General features: G+C 42.8%; 2 protein-coding genes across 4 annotated transcripts in view; one reads left to right on the top strand and one right to left on the bottom strand.

Annotated features, from left to right (window-relative positions):
• Nucleotides 1-21,716, bottom strand: part of LOC139754137 (A disintegrin and metalloproteinase with thrombospondin motifs 5-like) — a 461,304-nt gene that overhangs the window by 84,442 nt on the left and 355,146 nt on the right. The window lies entirely within an intron of this gene.
• Nucleotides 5,619-21,716, top strand: part of LOC139753976 (docking protein 2-like) — a 19,206-nt gene continuing 3,108 nt past the window's right edge. The window contains exons 1-7 of the mRNA XM_071670936.1: nt 5,619-5,748; nt 9,785-10,374; nt 15,962-16,144; nt 17,455-17,523; nt 18,903-19,008; nt 20,605-20,852; nt 21,446-21,658. Of these exons, the coding sequence (XP_071527037.1) occupies nt 10,309-10,374; nt 15,962-16,144; nt 17,455-17,523; nt 18,903-19,008; nt 20,605-20,852; nt 21,446-21,658 (885 nt within the window). The 5' untranslated portion in view covers nt 5,619-5,748; nt 9,785-10,308. The remainder of the gene's footprint in view (nt 5,749-9,784; nt 10,375-15,961; nt 16,145-17,454; nt 17,524-18,902; nt 19,009-20,604; nt 20,853-21,445; nt 21,659-21,716) is intronic.

Genomic DNA, 21,716 nt, shown 5'->3' with positions numbered 1-21,716 from the left:
AGACCGGTCATATCAAGGTGTGTAGATAGACCGGTCATATCAAGGTGTGTAGATAGACCGGTCATATCAAGGTGTGTAGATAGACCGGTCATATCAAGGTGTGTAGATAGACCGGTCATATCGAGGTGGTAGATAAACCGGTCATATCAAGGTGTGTAGATAGACATGGAATGAAGAGGACGTTTGACATCATAAGAAAAAGGAGATTAAGATGAGAAAAACCAGCAGACGACGACGAGGACGAAGAACGCAAAGCTACTACGAGAAAAACAAAAGAAGAAAAGAAAAGGAGGATGTATGCTCAGGGTAGTCTGGGTCTTTTCCTGCTTGGTGACACTGAATATCAAGCGCATTATATTTTCCAGTTATACCTAAACAGCCTTACACTGCTGGAACTCATAAGAGTTAACATAATCTCCAGCTAATTTCAATAAACCTTTCAGGACATGACGTGTTTTACTGTATCCATGGATCACAAATGTTTTCATTTGTTTACACACACAGACACAGACACAGACACACACACACAGACACACTTGAGTCCATCGGGAAATAAAAAACACGGTAAGTTCCCAAGTGCACTTTCGTGTAATAATCACATCATCAGGAAAGATGCAAGAAAGAAATATTACAGTCAGTAGATAAACAACGAAGAGACGTAGCTAGGAGAGAGAGAGAGAGAGAGAGAGAGAGAGAGAGAGAGAGAGAGAGAGAGAGAGAGAGAGAGAGAGAGAGAGAGAGAGAATTATCCTAAGGTCTTTATGCAATGAATCGTCACTCGAGGTACACATGACGCTCCTGCCATTTGTAAGGCTTATTAATGGCAGGTACAATACGTTCAGATTACCACGGCAGGTAATGCAAAGCTTCCACTCCACGATTCCAAAGAGGATTCAGATGCCTATGGCTACATCACTGATATCAGATCATTGCACCACAAGTGTCTGAAAACGGATCTGGTTATGAGGTACTATCTTCTACTTCTGTTGATTGTGTTTCAAATATGCATGTCCACTTTGGGGTCAGAAGGCCTAAATTTTCTCATCTGTCAGTTTCCAGCTCCGTCAACTGGATGTGACGTGTCGTAACGTTCCAGCAGTGGAATGAAACAGACAATGCTGACGTCAGTTCCTTTAGCAAATCTTAGAAATGAAATGGACGTTATGCACTGAATGGGAGGAAAGTGGTAACACATCACTGCATTCTGACGACACGGAACTGGTTGTTCATCATCACTGCTAAACACATAATTAGCCACAGGATAAACTTTTGAGGCATAACCTTAAAAGTTTCATCAATATATTTTCATCGGCGATTCATCACTTGTTGATCAAGATTGACTGGACTTACAATGGAATAAAATTAATATATTTCAAGACACTTTTCTCATGTTACTGTAAATATCTTCCTGCCTGCTTTAATTTCGACATAGATTAGAATAAGATAAATAGCGTTGTAAACTTAGGCTTTAAAATTAGTACGTTTTCCTTGGCCACAGATAAATCAATCACTCTTTGTGATTACAAAGTAAAAGAGCAGATACATCTATTTTTGTCAACATTTTGGGCAAAGATGTCTTCAAAGGTAAAAATTAAAAGAAAGCTTGAAGACATATACGGATGACTCAGTCTATATTCACTTAATCTCTTAAGGACAACGACACTACCAGTGACTGCAAAGGTACGCGAACCCCAGAGTCGAAAAGTACAATCCTTGGTAAGATGACTTCACGTCTAACATGATCCTTCAAGGTCAAATCAAAGGCTAGGCCATGATACATGATGGTCGTACATTCATGTTCAGCGTTCGTACCTTCGTGCTCAAGGGTCTTACTGTCGTGCTCAAGAAGTAAAACATTCTACAGTCTCCTTCCTGCTATACAAAAATGGCAGCTATAAGTTCCACGAGAGAGCGCGTCTTTCAGCCACACTTATGAATTCTGTAGTTGCTGGATGCCGCCACACTGCGAGTGACGACATTCGGCACCTTTCGCACTACCCGCTACACCTACATACCGATAATACAACGAACATTATCATCTATGTAAAGGAAACAACGGAGCGCAACTATGGATAGTAACAGGAACGGCATTTGTATGTTACTACGAGGAAATGAGCAGTTCCAAGGTAGTGTGGCATCAGTAATGGTGTTGCCATACCAAAAAATGCCACAGCTTGCTGGTAGCGAAAGGTCTAGCAGAGTAAAGCTGCCATGCGTGTATATATATATATATATATATATATATATATATATATATATATATATATATATATATATATATATATATATAAAGCACAATAAACTGGGCGTTTTTGGTTGACTTTCAAAAATACTTAGATTTTTTTGAGAAAAATAATCTGGAATTTTGGGTAAATTTACATGCAGCTCTGGACTGTGTTTGGTAATTCAGTTCTTGGCTGATATTGTCATTAGGGAGTTTAAACGGACAATGGCAATGGAGAGTTTAAAATGACAAGAGCAACAGAAAGTTCAAACGGACAACAGCAACTGTTTAATCCTCGCTATCCAAAGATTTCAAGCTCAACAAACGCTGGATGGAAAAAATTTAACTATGTTTTTGTAATATCTTTCCTTAGCAATGGAATTTTCCTCTGACCTGGTCTTCTGAAGAATGCGTCCAGTCAGAAGCCACGCCATCATACTCTGGCCACACTGCCATGCTCAAGGCTCGTGCTATTGCCCTTAAAGGTCGTACCGTCGTGCTCCTTACAGTGGAACGAGTAGTAGCTTAGCTTATACCTTTATTCAAGAAATTATGACTTGAAGACGACAGCAGTGAACTATTTAGCCAACATTCGTGAGCGAATGCAGCAAATCTTCCTCAATGTTTACCTTACATATGCTGGGGCAAGACTCAAAAGTCGACGTTTACTGGTGTTTGGGATTCATGGTACGGGATCTCTGTGCCTAGTCATCACAAATCCAGGTTGAGGCATGGCTTAGGGGGAGTAAAGACTCTCCCAAGGGTGAGACAAGTCCCAATGAGGCAAAACTTAGGCTGAAGCAAGACTCAGGGTGAGGCAAAACCCAAAGTTATGCAAGATACAGGACGAGGCATGACACAGCGTGAGAACAAATGCAGGGTAAGACAGGAGAAACGAAGAGGCAAAATATAAAGTTAAAGTGAGACGAGGTGCAGTGTGAGGCAATACCCGGTGTAAGGAGAGGCCCTGGATGAGTCAAGATAGAATGAGGCAAGATACAGAGTGAATCACGACCCAGGTGAGCGAGGATGGAGGTCCGGTGAGTGTTCGGAGTGTGTCACTGCTGACACAAGTCGGGTATATATTCTCGAGATGCCATTACTGGTACATGGCGAATGTGTGTGTGGTGTGTGTGTGTGTGTGTGTGTGTGTGTATGGGCAGCATTACTGTCAAGAGGCGGCCCATGTGTAAATGTGCGGTGGGCTGTTTTAGGTGGATGTGCATACTGCAGAAAATGTTATATGAATCATTTTATCCCCAATAACTCGTGATCAACCGCTACTGTTTGTTAGAGATAAGGCTTGAAAATTAATGCAAAATAAAAAAAAAAGAAAAGAAAACGGAAGAAACTTAGATGATCAGAAAAGTAAATAAAAGGGAAGGAGAAATCAGGAAGATGGAAATTTTAGACTTTCATTTTTATTTCTAGGATAGTCAGATACCACATACCGTTTGGAGGAGCGGGATATGGTAGTAATGGAAAGGATCAGCAAGACAAATTCTCAAAAGAAAACGGGAGCAATCAATGATGAAACGTATAAATTCTACAAGAAACAAAGAAATAAATATATTAGGAGCACTTCTTTTCTCATACAGTCGTGGATGACTGGAGTAAGCTTCCGGACAATAGTCAGCCAAGACAGTGTCAGCCAACCGAAGAGAAAACATGACACATTACGAGAAAATAAATGAGGATTGTCATACACAGAGACAAGTAACCGAGGCGAACAGTAATATACCAATAGGTGCAACTTCAGTCTCGCATGTTTTCACTGGTTAATTCTAATGGTAAGTTCTAACGGCAAATTTAAGTACGGGAATTCGTTATCGTACCGAATCCGGGATACCAGAGGGGTAAAGTACATCACCACCACTGTTCCTGCTGGTTTATATCGTGTGTCCCGTTGTAAACCTTGCCATCACAATCGCTCTCACTGGTTCAAGCCCTAGGCACAATCCCGCTGCCTTCAAGTGGCATGGCTGTCGACGCTCTCTGACATCTGAAGCCCGGTTACTAAGCGGAAGAAAAAAAAAAAAACATGCAAGAGAATTTAGGCGTTGTACATTTCCATAGACGGAAGACATGTTCGCTGTGTGTGTGTGTGTGTGTGTGTGTGTGTGTGTGTGTCTCACTTGTATTTCTTTTTGTTTACGTGCCATACTAGTAACAACAGATAACATTAACTGACGCTAAATAGCATTTGCCATTTATAGACCATTCAGCGCTTTCATCCACATCCTCCTGTACTCTTTGCTTATCTTCGTCTGTCAATATAGCATTGCCGATCTTTATGTCATCTGCAAAATTGGACACAAAGTTATTCAGCCCTACATCAATATCGTTCACATGAACGATGAAAAGTATAGGTCCAAATACGGATCCCTTGGGGACGCCACTGGTAACGGGTGACCACAGTGATGTTTCACCACTCAAGACTCTCTGCTTCCTATCCCGTTACCAGACTTCTATCCAATTTCCCATGCAACCAATAAGGCCCGGACTTTATACCTCACTTTAATGTGGGGAAGTTTGTCAAATTCATTGCCTTTGCCTTGTCGTGGGTATTAGATAGTCTATGATAAACTTCAAGATTGAGATAGACAGATATAGAGAGATAGATAGGTAGATACATACATACAGAGAGAGGGAGAGAGAGACAGAGAGAGAGAGAGAGAGAGAGAGAGAGAGAGAGAGAGAGAGAGAGAGAGAGAGAGAGAGAGAGAGAGAAGGTATGAGAAACAATGCTTTTAGGAGAGTGAGGGTGCTTGGGAGAGTGAAAGGTTGTGAAAGTGAAGCGAAGAATGTGACAGAGGCAAGGTATATGAGTCACAATATATGGGCGTCGGGCAGTGAATGGAAGAGGAAGAATGTCACGCTTGTGCCCCACGTGTGACCAACAGTAGTTAGTACTTGACACATCATCTACGTCGTTCGAGGACATCTTGGAAATTTATTCTCGCGGCTGAACACTGTCTCCGGGGCTATTCGAAGCCTCAACAAAGCAAGGATATGGTAAGATGTTTTTTGTGGGACACAAAAAACCAATAAAAACAAGAAAGGGCACTTAAACACACGTAAGACATGAAAAAAAAAGATGATGAAGTCGACTCGAGGGTTTGAAACTAGTGACCGAAGCACGATTTCCTGTTTATGACTCTTACACATTGCCAAGAAAGAAAATCTGATTGTGAAAAATTTCACACAAACACACACACGCAGGGTAGACACAGTCTTCCCAGTAGCTCACTCACAAATGACTGAACTGCACTGAACGTCTCGAAGGTGAATGAAGGTCGAGATCGAACTTTTCTCGAGAGCTTGTATATCATCCGAGATACGAAGAACTGGTAACTCGAAGCATGTCGCTGATGTCAAGTGCCGGCGCAGTGGCACTGTCATCGGGTGTTCAGTGCTGTATCGTGTGTTGTCCACGACAGAAGGAGTGTCACCTAACTGACACACTCACACACATTCACCTACTCATTAGTCGGTGCTGCACTCGCCAAACCCTCATTTATAAGGTAACTGTACATACTGGCTTTTGTGAGTAATGGCGCTACAGAGTGGGCTGGGGGAAAAGGTTTGTGTGAGTAGGGTGTTTTACAAGTCTTTGGTCCTGAACCATTTTTTGTGGTGGGTACCACTCGTTTGTCGTCCTTTCCACAACCACTTTTTGCGTAGCAATTTCTGCCTATCCCGTTCTCCATATGAGCTCCCATTACTGTCCTTCAGCGGATGATCTCGACATACACCATGAGGTCTCTGTTACCCGTCCTTCCTAAGGGTACCATCTTTCTCAGTCAGTCGAGGTAAAATCATTCGGACTTTCAAGCCATCTTACGTTTACACAACCATGAAGAAATACCCATCAAAATATATAATATCCAAATATTTCTTCACGTGATAATGTATTCCTATTCCTTTTTTTTTTCAAGACTATACTACGCACTGTGAGCCCTTCGTACAAGTCTTCCCTGCCACCATTTGGGAAACACGACATGAAAGGAGTGACATCACTTCATCCGGTTCTCCTCTCTCTCTCTCTCTCTCTCTCTCTCTCTCTCTCTCTCTCTCTCTCTCTCTGTTCATGTTTCTTTTTTTTCTCCTTTCCCTCTTTCTTCCTCTCACTTCCGCCCTGTCTCTCCCTTTCTCTGTATGACTCACCTACCGTATCTTAGTATTAGTCAACTGGGAGTCATAATGTTCCACACTCCCGGCCCACGTCCTCAATACGTTGTTTTTCTCTCTGTGTTCGTACACCCATGAGTCCTTACCCCCATTCTCATCCTAAGCCCGCCAAAATGGCCCTCAGTAGTTCAAAAATCAAAATCTAATTGCGGAGGGAAGAACACTGTACACGCAGCCAAGTCAGAGCTTATGAACACCGACTGCGCTCCTCTGGTGAGGGTGCTGCGCAGTTCTTCGTCCGCCATGATTTCCATCGACTGTACTGTTGTATTTACGACAATTTTCTTCATGGGGTTCAGATGGTACACTTAGTCTACAATTCTTTGTTAATAATTTGCTTGAGAGTTTATCACTTGGTCTGTATGCTTTTGAGGAGCCGTACAGACAGTAAGTTGGCACAACCCAAACTTCGGCTTGTGTGTGTGTGTGTGTGTGTGTGTGTGTGTGTGGTGGTCCCTTTTACTTGGAAATCCCCAAGGCAAAATGGATGACACACTGGTGCACGAAATTTCCAAATGCAGTTATATTTCCTGCGGATGAAAATGTCTTGAAAAGGATACTCCTGTGGGCAATATATCATTTTATGATGATTAGTCGGGTAAGAAATAGCAAGGTAAGAGAGAGGTGTAGGAAGTAGGAAGACAAGTATGGCTGAGAGATCTGAAGAGGGTGTGCTGAAATGCTTTGGACATACAGAGAGGATGAGTGAAGAGAGATTGATTATTACGCAAGACTAAGTTATACAGCCAGAAGGAAGAAGGCATGAAAGGAAAACACAGATTTGCGAAAAACGGGGAAAAAAAAAACGAGTGTGAGTTACGTGCCTATCGCATCATGTGTGAGAACTAAAGACTGTATGCTTTTGGTCTGAAAGCCAGGTACCCCTCGTGCGGGTGAGGCAGAACGAAAAGACAGCTAGCTACCTTGGCGAAACGACTGAACTACTGAACAAACACAGCCCATCCATAAGAACACACACACACACACACACACACATCCCTCCTTCCGAATTTTGGTGTCTGCGTTTGTGGTGAGCGATAAGTCTTGAAAACACACTCATCCTTAATGAGAATTATATGCTATTGTTCAGAGGCAGGACGTAGTTTTCATGGGTGCATTCGAGGCGGTAACTAACACTCTCCCTGTCTGATTGTCTGTAAGGACTCATGTTCTTAAACGGGTGCGTTCGAAGCGGTAGCTAACACTCTCCCTGTGTGATTGTCTTTAAAGAGCCATCTTGTTGTCTGAAAGAGATATAATTGCTCTTCACGAGTTATAACAATTGTTTTTCCACGTGTTGTGTATCTCTTTGGAAGAGCAGCTTACATTTATGATCGTTGTTATTTCAATTTTTTCTTCTTCTTTAGCAGTGTGTCTGTAATCCTTCAGAGACAATGCATATATCAATCGATTCAGCGACTACTTTTAGAAGTTACGAGTCTCCCTGGAACTTAAAAAGAGTTATTCTTCAGTAACGCGACAGTTTAACGAAGTACAATTTCCCCATTTAAGACCGTCATACCATCGGCTGTAACTCACCCCCTGCCACACATGACATTCACTCGTCTGAAAGCTTTCCTGTTCAAGTCTTGACTCTCCCTGCAACCGGATCCTGATGGAAGCAAATGCAGTTATTAGGAAGGAAAAAAAAAAAAAGCATCAGTCATGAGGTCATTTTGAAATATGAAGCCAAAAGATGAATCAGGACGACGAGAAGAGAAGAAAAAAAATGAATACAAAGCAACTGTGGCTGAAGGAGTTTCAGAAGTTCTCTGCTACAGAACTTCGAGGTCTTTCTGTAATGGGAAATCTAAAGCGAAACTGACGGTTCGGATATTGCCCTAGTGGTCGCTGGTGATACGGTAAGGAGAAGCGGGGTCTTGCGTCAGATCAACTCTGTGTTTACCTTCTCTTAATGTTGTCTGGTGGCCGGAGGTAAGACGTGACACGTGTGTCTCTGGGTCACGACGTGAGCTACAGAGCGTTCTCATCATGGCAGGTTGCGTTTCGAGGACGGTGCGAGTGTGGGGGGGAGAGTGTGTCCAGTATGTCGTTGGTGATGTGACGTGAGCATGACTGTGCTTGGTCGTCCTTGAGTTGGTGGAGGAAGGAATGGATTAAGGTAGTCGTATGACTGTGCTTGGTCGTCCTTGGGTTGGCTGGTTGTGGGGGAAGAAGAGGATTAGCTTGTGAGGCTGTGGCATGTTTCCTATCCCGGGTTTTAAGATGGCTGGTGTGTGAGAGGGTGGGCATGGATTGAGTGAGGTCATGTTAGGCTGCGTTAGACCTTGCATATGTCACGTGTAAGTGTCTCTGTTACGATAGGACTTATGGTGTTTGTTGTAAGACGAGGATGTATGATGTGTTCCGTGTCGTACGCCTCTCTCCTGTTGAACGGTCTAGCTCTGTAGAGAATACCTAGTACATTGCTAGGGCGAAATTTGTGTTCTTGTTAGGTAATTTTGTGATGCTGCGTTCATAATTTGTGGAAGTGTGCGCCATTTTTGACCCGTGGAAGTCCAGAGACTTAGTGGCGTTAATATGCTAATTTTGGCCAGGAATTTTAAACGTGTTATAAGAAGTTGGATGACACCATCAAACCTGGCACTCTGAACGACGAAGCCCATAGTCTTGGGAACAAATTCACTGTTTTGAGGGATGGCATCCCCAGGTATTTAGGGACGAAGCTGAGGAACTACACTATGTTAGTTTTACGGATGAATTCATTGATCTTTGGCACAAAGTTGATGACCTTGTAAAGAAACTCTCGATCCCCATGGCAATGATTTGCTAATAGAGAGAGAAATAGCGATGGTTTTGAGATATCAACTCAGGACTTAATAATAACTTTTTTTCATATGTTAGCTGAGACGGCATGGGCAACTGAGGCCTTAATTAAGGCCATCCCATTAACGCTATATATATATATATATATATATATATATATATATATATATATATTCCTATGAGTCCACGGGGAAAATGAAACACGAAAAGTTCCCCGTGGACTCAGGAATATCTTGATCACGCGCAAAATTGTGATCCTTTTCAATATATATATATATATATATATATATATATATATATATATATATATATATATATAACCAAGCCTAAGCCAGGTACCCATTTCATCGACCCACTCCTAGGGGTGGATGAACAGCTGGGTGGACTGTGGACCGAATGCCGCATCCAGGGTTCGAACCTATGCGTTCACCCCTGGGTTCATTTTACGGTACACGTCATTTTTAAAAACAAAGAAAGAACTTAACCAGTATAGAACGTCTTAGGTGCACTGAGACCAGATCACACAAATACACATCAAATATACTTAAGTAAATTTTTCTCTTTTCTTCTCTTTCCCAACAGGTGCTGTGGCTACTGGAAGAAGGAGACTCGTAAGAAGCGTCAAGGTATTGATCAATCAACACACAGAGAGCAATTAGTGTTTTGAAACAGCACTTCAGACTGGTGTGTGTGTATGTGTGTGGACCGCGAAAGCGACTTGGAACCTCCCTCAGCTGTGTGCGTTCGGACACTCGTCAGCGTACACACTTCGCTCCCTCATCGTTGGCCTCCCAGTTAACCCCGCTTCCCCAGTGACACCTAAGTGAACTCTCGAACTTCTCTCTGAGTTGCTAGTGACCATAGAATCCCAGGCCCTCAGAAACTGAGCCTAGTCATATCGCCGTATAGTTCTGATGTGATATAACCGAGACACTGCCGGTTTATGAGAGTGATACAGGCAAACAGTTGCTAACGGTGCACCACCGCTTGCCACATCGAATGATCAGGGGTCAGCTGGGAAGCGCGAGCGTCGACACAAACGTTCCCTGGTGTGTTGAACTACTCCTCCCCCGCCCAAGGGTCGTCGGTGGAGTTACCGGGTAACCATGGCAGACGAACAGGGTGTGAAGCAAGGCACGCTCTCCATACGAACCAAAGGACCGTTTATGAAGGTAGGTCTTGACTCATTCACACCCTCTTTGTTTCAAAGGTTCCCTCCCTGATACTGCTTGTATCCGTTGCATCAATTCAATGGCATCTAACGTGCCAGGACTTTTTAATTTCCCCCCCCCCCAGTGTTATGCGCTCTGAACAGCTAGCTGCGCATCTTTGTTGAACTGTGAGGGTCAACAGCTCTGCCCAGGATTCGAACCCTTGCGGACCAGAATTTGGACGGGCCCGTGCGCACGTCATGGTCGCCGACAGTAGTGAAAACGATTCTATAAAGTCTCGAATACCTAAGCACTCAAATATTTCTAATTTGGAAAATAATTTTCAATTCGAGATACCCTGTTAGTACAAGGAAAAGATAACATGATAAGGCGCTTCGCTTAGTCGTCTTCGCAGAGCCCTGTACACAGTGAATGGCTCCGCCTTACGTAGGAGTGGATGGGAAGGACAGATAACGGGAGACCTGATGGTCTATGGTAATGTTACTCTGCTGGACGGCAATGACTGTACCCTAAGTTCCTAATCTGTTAAAAAAAAGAACTTAATCAAATGGCTCCTCTCCACCCACCACTCCCTCCGGCTCAACAACCGATAGGAAAATATCTAATAAGGAGCACCAAGTAATGTAGAGCGAATACACTAACGTGTAGATCTTATATGAGATTGTGAAGTGAGGGGGAAAAATAATGATCTAATACGACAGTCGAATTCTTCGTGGTGGAGGTTCAAATTTGAAAAGACTGCATTATATTTTGGTGGTCATTTTTTTCAGTTCTCATCATGCTTGGTTTACTGCCCATTGATGTCATTAAAGTATTTGTTTTGACGTGATATATAGCAGACCAAGACATCTCTAAAGACCTCCTCCCGCTAGGTAAAAATGGAAATAGAATAAACTATCCATCTCAATGTGTATGAAACATACAACAGCGTACCCTATTCCTGCCTATTTACCCATTCTTTCCTACATGATATAATGTAAGGTATAACTAAAATATTGCCTTAACAAACCACATGTCGTTAATGATGACAAAGGGGTACTGCCCTTTTTTTTTTTTTTGAAGAAATCTCAGTTTAAAGTCGAATTTCTCAAGAGAGTAACCCTACATGTGAACACTAGTTTCACTCGACCTACGAAGACGTCTTCATAGGCGGAATAACAATACTCCAAGCATGCGACCTACTCATTTCACAATACAACAAACATCGTGTCTGACACCACAACGCAGGTACGGTGGACGCCACATTTAATACCAGATCAAACACTTGGGGTCGAACAATCATCATTTTAACTAAAGGAAAAAAAAAAGTACTTCCTCTTTCAAATGCCATGTACATCTGCGTACAGAGACTAAAAGACTAACACGACAAAGTAAACGTTAATATGAAGCATATATTGCCGAAAATAGCAAATAGAAACTCTTAAGAGTTTTGTGATTATGTAAGAAATAAGAGAGTCATTTCCCAGTAACTGGTCCATTACTCACGGAAAAAGGGAGGTTTGGTTCGAGACAACGAAGCCATGGCAAACCATATCACGGATCCAGTTACACTTGATACGAGAGGAGAACGTTCTTCAAGAAAATGACATAAAATTAGGTGACGACATTACCTGATTTAAACGGAAAGAAAATGAGCAAAATGATAGGTCCTGACAAATACTATTCAAGGAAAATGAAAGTGGCGAATAACAAGAGAGTTAAGTCCTCGAATGGAAGTTTACCACTGCGACATCGACATTCAAACAAGGTAGTGAGTTATCCCCTGGAAATTAGCGTCCAATTAGGTTAACGTCTGTAGTTGGGAGACCAACAGAAACCATCGCTCGAGATGGAAATGTAAACCATTTAGAGGACCACCACTTAAGAACGATCTGAGCAAGGTTTTGACGAAATCGCTCTCGTCTGACCAATCTGCTTGACGTCTTTCATGATATCATCAATACGTACGTTCATATGAAAGGAAAGCAGCTATCTCGACTTTCAAAAAACATTTGATACGGGTCCGCATCAAAGGCTACTGGCAAGAATTAAGCCACAAGGTATTGATTGGGGGTTGTACTTCGCTGGATAGGAAATTGATCGATTGGCCAAGGAGTTGTGGTTCATAACCAAGCCTCAGGAAGGTAAGAAGTAACAAGAGGTGTGCCACAAGGATCAGTCTTTGGACCGGTACTATTTCTTATGCATGTTTACACAGTGACACAGAGTTATACAGATATACTGACCCCACCGTCCAAACGAGGTGGTCTGGGCTTAAAACAATGGCCCACTAAAAAAAAAAAAAAGCAGCTCCCTTCAAAATAGCATAAGAAAGAGGTATCTAAGCAAAGGCCTCCCATGGTATCCATCATTAACTTAAAAGTTTGCACCTTTCCACAGAGTGCTAAATACTGGCACCTCAATGCACATGCCCTGTCGCGATAAAACCCGGGTGTCACTTCTGCCCATGCCCCTCTCACAACTGTTGTGGGAGCATTGTGCCACCTCTCCCAGGTCCCTCACCACTGCTGGGAGAAGCACTCTAGTGTGGGAGCCATCATCCATGGCATTCCGTGCTCCTCATGCATACCTCCAAACAATTTCATAGCTCACTTAATCTGTTCATCACGTATCTCCCAATGACGTACACTGACGCCATCCCGCCTCCCTTCCATTCCCCTCGGCCCCAAACTACTCACACTAATGTAGACGTCCTGTCTCGTCCAACGCATTTCCTCTCGATTTAAGTTACAAAAGACTGTGTAAGACTCCTTACGTAAACATGCCTCGCTGCTTTATCTTTTACTACTATGATATTAAAGACCACAGTGGTTGCCCCATCTCTGTCCTTATTCCCATCCTATTCAATCCCCCGTTTGTAGCCTCGTTCAAAAACCCACTGGATGACCCATTCTTAACCTAGTGGATGCCCCATTTGTGTCTTCATTTCAGGCTTAATGGATACTCCATCTGTGTTCTCAACCCAAACCTAGTAGATGCACAATTTTCGTCCCAATTTATATAATGGTGGATGCCCTATTTGCGTTCTAATACCAATAAGGTGTATGCCCTATTTCCATTCTCATTCTACCAAGGTGAAGGACCCAAATGTGGCCTCATTTCACCATAGCTGATACCCAACTATGGCCTTTTCCCACAATGGATGTCTGTCTCATTTGCTTCATTTCAACCTGGCGAACGATGCAGCGTCTGCGTCAACAGTCCACTATGCTGGGCACATTCTATCAAAGTTCCCTATTTCTTAACACACACAAACTTCTCCTATGAACAGTACTGCTTTAAAAGCCTGCCATCATCCAGTTAATTTTGCTCGACCTTTCTCATTTAGGATATTTATCCAGCATTGATCTCAGACTATTCCAAAGGGAGTGGATGTCCCCATTCGTGTCCAAATTGCAAACCAGACTTCTGAAAGGTAGTACCTCATGTCTCCCTACACATTACTCATTATTCCTGACCAGTCAAGAGTCAGGTCACACACAGCGTATCCAAAGTGGCTTGATTGACCACAGCCATAATGGCATTGTTATGAAGTCATCTACGCTTTGTTCTGGCGTCACGAACGAATACATTTGTACCGTATGCTCATGAGATCCAGCTAGCCTCTAGCACCTACGATAAGCAACATAAAAGGTCATGGATAAGGGAAGGTTACGCATCCTTACCTTAAGTAACACCCCCTACCTCCCCCACTGACCTCTTTGACATTTTTTCCCCCAGTATCTTAGCCCAACTACTGTCACTCACTCAGGGACTCGATAATGTCATCCCGTAGAAAACGGGAGTTATCCAGCTGAAACAGGTCTTGTGTTTATCACTGACGTCACAGGGAGAAGCCAGGATGTAAGCGCAGATAACATGAATATACTGGTACTTGCCCGACAACGATGCTCTCCTCATTTTCTGTTTCTTTTTTACTGGCTTTGCATGTGTCCTAATGCTTATTTTTCTGTCCAATAATACCGTTGTCTACTGTTATGGAGCATGTACCGTTATTATACGCCACTGTTTATTGTCCTCTGTGAAGGAGCATGTACCGTTATTATACGCCAGTGTTAATTGTCCACTGTGAAAGAGCATGTACCGTTATTGTACGCCGTTCACCTTCAGTATCATACTCCGTTATTCTGTTTTAAGCTGTTGTGTACTGTTATGGCGTGTAGCATGCGCCAGTAACTGTCCTTTTTTTATATATAATCTCGGGATATGGCCCCTCCATATCCCCTTCATTTCATTATCTTTGGATATGGCCAACATACTATACCGTTCACTTTCTCATCTTGGGATATGGCCAACATGTATAATGCTCTGATTTCAGGGCATTATACGTGGCAGCTAGAAAGCGGAGGAGAGAAAATGTGTGCCGTTTCTTTCTCGGTTCTTGACGCTAATTTTCTAGCGAGGGAAACGGCGAACAAGTATGGGAAGAGGAGGGAGAATATGATCACACACATACATACATACATACACACACACACACACACACACACACACAAACATATATATATATATATATATATATATATATATATATATATATATATATATATATATATATATATATATATATATATATATATTCACAGTGTGGGTAGGTTAGAATGAGTAGTGAGTGGTGGGATGAATAGGTAAAGTTGCTAGTAAAGGAGAAATGAGAAGTATACAGGCAGTATTTACATGGAAGGAATGCAAATGACTGAGAGATGCATAAGAGACAACGGCAGAGGGTCAAGAGGAAGGTATATAAGGGTTGGAAAAGAGGGCAAATGAGAACTGGGGTGAGCGAGAATCAGTAAACTTCAGGGGGGAATAAAAAGTTGTTTTGTATTAAGTATATAATAAAAGTGGTAGGAGGGAGGTGTGGTGATGAAAAGAATGTGGGTGAACGAGCTCAAGAGGATGTCTTGCAATGGTTTGGAAATATTAAGACAGTTAGTGAGGAAAGGTCGACTAAGAGGATATATGTGTCAGAGTTGGAGGGAACAAGAAGGGGGAGACCAAATTGGAGATGGAAGGATGGAGTGAAAAAAAGTTCTAAGTGATCGGGGCCTGAACATGCAAGAAGGTGAAAACCGTGCACGGAGTACACTGAACTGGAATGGATGGTATACTGGGGTCGACGTACTGTCAGTGGGGATTTGATTGTGGATAGAGGTCTGTGGTTCCGGTGCATTACACATGGCAGCTAGAGAATGGATATGAGAAAATGCGGCCTTTCTTCGTCTGTTTCTCGTGTTACCTCGCTAACTCCGGAAACGGCGATCAAGTAATTAAGATAAAAAAAAAAAAATATGGTGCGTGTGTGAATTAAACGACTTCAAGTAACATTCTTTTTTGACTGGACGTCACCTCCTTGCTTACTACGAGATACAGAGCTTTGAGTTTTACTTGTTATGAGACGCGTGTAATCTTTTTTTCACATCTGGCAGAACATTCTGGGAGCTCCATCCATTCAACGAATCACGTACACAATGGCCACCTCCTCCTTTTTCCATTACGTGCAACACGCTACTGCTGGGGGCAAGTTTCACTAATGCTCTTCCGTTCCCTCTTTCTCATCCCTCTCCATCGGGTGTCGACGGTGCAGAAGCTCAAGGAACTATTTGCAGTGTTGTACGCCTCGTCTCGGAGCGGCGTCGCGCGCATCGAGTTCTACGAGAATGCCAAGACCTCCATCTCGGGGCCCTTCACGCTCATGCTGGTGGGGAGTGACATCATGAAGGTCCAGAAGATAACAGGAACATCACGGGAGGATGTGCACTCCTTCGTGGTCAGTCTCTCAATAACTCATTTTTACGGTTGATATATATATATATATATATATATATATATATATATATATATATATATATATATATATATATATATATATATATATCATCCCTGGGGATGGGGGAGAAAGAATACTTCCCACGTATTCCCTGAGTGTCGTAGAAGGCGACTAAAAGGGAAGGGAGCGGGGGGGGGGGGCTGGAAATCCTCCCCTCTCGTTTTTCTGATTTTTCCAAAAGAAGGAACAGAGAAGGGGGACAGGTGAGGATATTCCCTCAAAGGCCCAGTCCTCTGTTCTTAGCGCTACCTCGCTAACGCGGGAAATGGCGAATAGTATGAAAAAAAAAAATATATGGCTTTATCATGGGGTATAGATGGTGTAGAGTGACAGCCCCATATACTGTCTATCCCACACAACACCAGAAACTTCCATCACATTAATAATACCTTTTTTTCACATAGATATACACTCCATCATGCGCATAATATCTCCGTCTTATGTATATAGTCTCCATCACATAAATATACCCCTTATCACATGAATATAATTCTCTCACAGAGCTGTAACTTCCATTACATAAACATAACCTTCGTCATATGAATGTGATTTCTATCACATAAACTTCCATCACATGCATATATCTTCCATCGCAGAGATGTAACAGTCTCCAGCACAGTAATATGACCTTAATCACATAAATATAAATCTCATCACATGAAATCTAACTTCCATCACATTAGTACAAAAACCCCATCACGTGAATCTATCTAGCCTCCATCACACAAATTTAACTTCCAGCACCTTCATACAGCCTCCATCACATAACTATAATATTCATCACATGATGGCTTCATCACATAACTATAATCTTCATCACATGAAGGCTTCATCCATCACATGGATTTAACATCTCTTAGATAGCAATTCCCTTCTCCGGTCACCTAGTCTGGAAGCAAGAAGGTAATCACATTCTATGCAATGTTTGCAACCAGTTTTCCTCCCCCTATAATTCTTATAACCCATTTATGGTATAACTACTCTCATCTTGACATTCACCTGGAAGGACTCCTGAGGTAAGTCAGTACATGTAATTCTGAGAAAAACATATATGACGAAGATATTTTGAGGTCTTACATACTCACAAGGTGGTGCCATGATGTCTGTGCATTGAGTGCATATTATGGTACATCTGGTATATATATATATATATATATATATATATATATATATATATATATATATATATATATATATATATATATATACTCGACTGGTTTCTCTCACTAACTAATCACCCCTCGCTTCAGGTAGCAACGAAGGACCAGCAGTATATGTTCTGCTCGAAGAATGCGCACGACTGCGACCAATGGGTGAAGGTGAGTCACAGATCGAAGGCTGTTGGAGAGAGAGAGAGAGAGAGAGAGAGAGAGAGAGAGAGAGAGAGAGAGAGAGAGAGAGAGAGAGAGAGAGAGAGAGAGAGCCGTGTTCCGTGATCGCGATGTCTGCAGCAGCATTCACGGGCCGCCTAAGGTCGAGCGCATGGGTTCGAATCCTAGTTGTGGCAGTCGGTCCACAGTCAACTCGTATATTCATCTACCCTTATGAGTATGGTCCATAAAATGGATACCTGGCTCAGGTTAGGATATACAGATTCATATAGCGCGAACCAAATGGCCCTGATCAGGGCCTCACTTGCCCGTGCCGTCTCAGCTAACATTAAAAAAAAAGAGAGGAACTAAAGCGACTGAGTCATTCGAGACATAACTCTAAATGATCGAATCCAGTATCGTTCAGTTGGGTTCGATCATTCTGGTTCAAACTACAAGGTTTCGTAAGGTTATCATCATTCTGAAAGATGTTGATACATAGATGAGATGTAGATTTTCTATAATAATGATCCGATTCTTTATCCTGTTTTATTTTGACACAAAACAACACATGAGCTTTAACGAAATCGTATCCTGTCATTGCAAGCTTAGAAAATGCTTTATCATCTGAGAGTATTCTATGAATATTCCCCAAAAGATGACCTTCTATGGTCCTTAAACTTCCTCGGGTTATAACAATCACATACTGAGGCTTGGTTACCCACCTCGTCCACAATCTATAACACAACTTATCATAGGAATGAAACAGAGTATTAACGTGATATTCCAAACCCAAGTTAGTATGAGAGAGGAAAGGGGAGACACAATTTGATCAAAACCTTTTCTAGAGAACAAAATTTGTCGCAAATATATCACCAAAAGACTGAAGTAGTCAGTCAGTCCGTAAATTCAACACACATGAGAGTCTGATGAATTCATTATATTACAACCCATTTTCTTTCTTTTTTCTTTTTTTTCGCCGCCGCTCTTGCTACTACCGGAGCGACTGTATGTATACTCAAAGGAAATGACGTCATTTTCTGTCGTGCTGAATGTGGGTCACTAGTATATCGCCGCGTCTACAACAAAGTCCCATTTTCTTCTGTTCCTGAGTTCACACACACACACACACACACACACACACACACACACACACACACACACACACATATATATATATATATATATATATATATATATATATATATATATATATAGCACGTTGTTCATGGACATTAATGTACAACTTCCACTTTATTCCCTACTCTTGAAATGACACAGGAAATGAAATACTGGAAAATCATTTTCTCGGATTCATAACTTGAACGCGAGACACGACGACAAAGACTCACAAGTGTCTCTCCCTCATTTTCCCTTCCTTCACGCAGGCCATCCAGGAGACGATCATCCAGCCCATCCACGTCCCTACGGTGGTGAAGAAGGTTCCCCCCAACAGCGTCACCATCGACAATGACATCTACGCTTCAGCTGAAGGTTGGTGGTACATTGTCTCTTCCAGTGCCACAGGCTGTCCATTGAAATTTAAAGCTGTGAATCCCTTTCCCCCCCTTTCCCCCCTTCTTTTTTTCGAAGCTGTGAATCCCTTTCCCTTTTTCTTTAAAGCTGTGAATCCCCCCTTTCCCTTTTTCTTCGAAGCTGTGAATCCCTTTCCCTTTTTCTTTAAAGCTGTGAATCACCCTTTCCCTTTTTCTTCGAAGCTGTGAATCTCTTTCCCCTTTTTCTTCGAAGCTGTGAATCCCTTTCCCCTTTTTCTTCGAAGCTGTGAATCCCTTTCCCTTTTTCTTTAAAGTTGTGAATTCCCCTTTCCCTTTTTCTTCGAAGCTGTGAATCTCTTTCCCCTTTTTCTTCGAAGCTGTGAATCCCTTTCCCTTTTTCTTCGAAGCTGTGAATCCCTTTCCCTTTTTCTTCGAAGCTGTGAATCCCCCTTTCCCTTTTTCTTCGAAGCTGTGAATCCCTTTCCCTTTTTCTTCGAATCTGTGAATCCCTTTCCCTTTTTCTTCGAGTTACTCTTGACTGAAGAGACAGATTTTCGGACGATGAATATATTCCTCAGGGTCTCTGGGAGTGTTAACTGGAGGAATGGGTTTCAGGGAGTTGAAGAACTGAAGGAGTGAGGTCTGGTAGGTAGTTCCTAGGGAATACTGAGATGACGAGAGAGTTAAGGGGAGGGGGAGAGAAGAAATTCGAGAGAGAGAGAGAGAGAGAGAGAGAGAGAGAGAGAGAGAGAGAGTACCTTTGAATTCCTTTGGACAAAGCATACAGTTGCCTGTGTATCATCTCGGCTACTTTGGAAATAAGGGGAGGGGAAAGAGGAGAGGTAGAACTGTCATACACAGGCACCATATACGATACAGATAAGCGCTTTGTTAGCGCCAAGAGACAAAGGATGCACACCACGAAATCAGTACACGTCGCTTCAGGAGATGTTCCAAAAGACTTCAAACTGAGGGAGAACATGCTATCTAGTTCCTGGAACAAGACAAAATGATCTCTCTACAATCCATGATTTTGGCGTCACATGTACCTGAAGGAATTATCATGACACCAAGTTATTTCAATGGTATAGTCCTAAAGACTATAGATTACCCGTGACTCAACCAATGTACGTCACATTCAGGTAAACTGACATGGGGTCACATGCAGGTAAACCAATGTACGTCACATTCAGGGAAGCCAACATGGGGAGGGGCCCACATTCAGGTAAACCAAGATGAGGTTTACATTTCGGTAAATCGATCTAAGACGAATTTAGGTATAAACCAACATCATCCATATTCAGATAAACCAATCTAAGTTATATTCAGGTAAACCAACATTAGGCTACATTTACGTAAACCAACCTGTCCCATCGGGTAAGCAAACATTAGGCCACATTTAAGTAAACCAATCTAAGTCCCATCAAGTAAACCAACATTAGGCCACATTCACGTAAACCAACCTAAGTCCCATCGGGTAAACCAACATCAAGCTACATTTAGGTATACCAATCTAAGTCCCAATCACGTGAAGTAATTCAATCCCTGAGTTCAGCCAAGGCAAAACACTGCTCATGATTCAGCCTCGCTCTAGTTGCAGGTTCGACTGGCTTCGAGGTGACCCTGGCCGGTGAGACCCGCAAGAAGCTGGCTGTGGACGGGCCGGCGAGTCTGACGGTGGAGCACGGCCACATCACCGTCATCGCCAAGGGCGGCAACAGGATCGCTCGCTGGGGCATGCAGGACCTGCGACGCATAGGCTACAGCGACGTCGACTTCCACGTCGAGGCAGGGAGGAAGACCGAGACGGGGGAGGGCGAGTTCAAGTTCAACACGAAGAAGGTGAGAGAGAGAGAGAGAGAGAGAGAGAGAGAGAGAGAGAGAGAGAGAGAGAGAGAGAGAGAGAGAGCGTCAACGATATCCAGTTTTCGCCACGTAAGCCTCACAAAGAGACACGGTCCGTCACACAAGGCTCTTTCAGATCTTGGCCACGTTCAGAACACGACCGAAATGTTCAGCCGTGGCTGAACGTAGTGCCAACACGGTGTTTTGAAAATGGCAAGATGGATATAAGTATTATCTGGGATCACTTTGTTCAATCCTCAAGTCATGGTTACGGGCTTGAATCCTCCTTCTTGAAACGCATTCATCAGCTCTCTCCCTCTCTCCACTCATACGCTCCTCCGCTCTCCAATGCACAGCATGATCAAACCTTTGTGCGTTACTTCGGGATAAAGCAATAAACTCAATCGTGGAATAAAAAAATAGTACAATACCAGCGTCTGTGATCAGGCGAGAGGAAAGAGACCTCTTATAATCTTTATGAGCACATGAATAATTTGGTGTATGTCTTGTACAAGGAATATCACCAATTTACTTTAAAAACCTCCAGTCTCCCCTCATCTGATAACTCACACAAAATGGCTTATCCACAGGGCAAGCAAATCTATAACCTGGTGGAGAGAGAGAAGACCTACTGCCGTTCCCCAAGTGCCAAGGGGAGAAGTTCGACACTCCCAGCAGGTATGGTGACGCCGACGCCAGTCGTACGGCACTCTCCGCCCCTCACCATAGGAGGCCACATCTACGAAGAGTTGGACACACTGCTGCAGCCAGAGAGAGGCGGTGATGCACGTGTTGTCGTCAAGGTAATGAACACTCAGTGACGAGGTCGAGGTATTGACCAGGTCGAGTGGATGATCTGTT

This window comes from Panulirus ornatus, chromosome 16, assembly GCF_036320965.1.
Source record: "Panulirus ornatus isolate Po-2019 chromosome 16, ASM3632096v1, whole genome shotgun sequence".
Taxonomy (NCBI): domain Eukaryota; kingdom Metazoa; phylum Arthropoda; class Malacostraca; order Decapoda; family Palinuridae; genus Panulirus; species Panulirus ornatus.
Note: the sequence above shows the minus strand (reverse complement) of the source record. Positions and strands in the feature narration are given on the sequence as shown.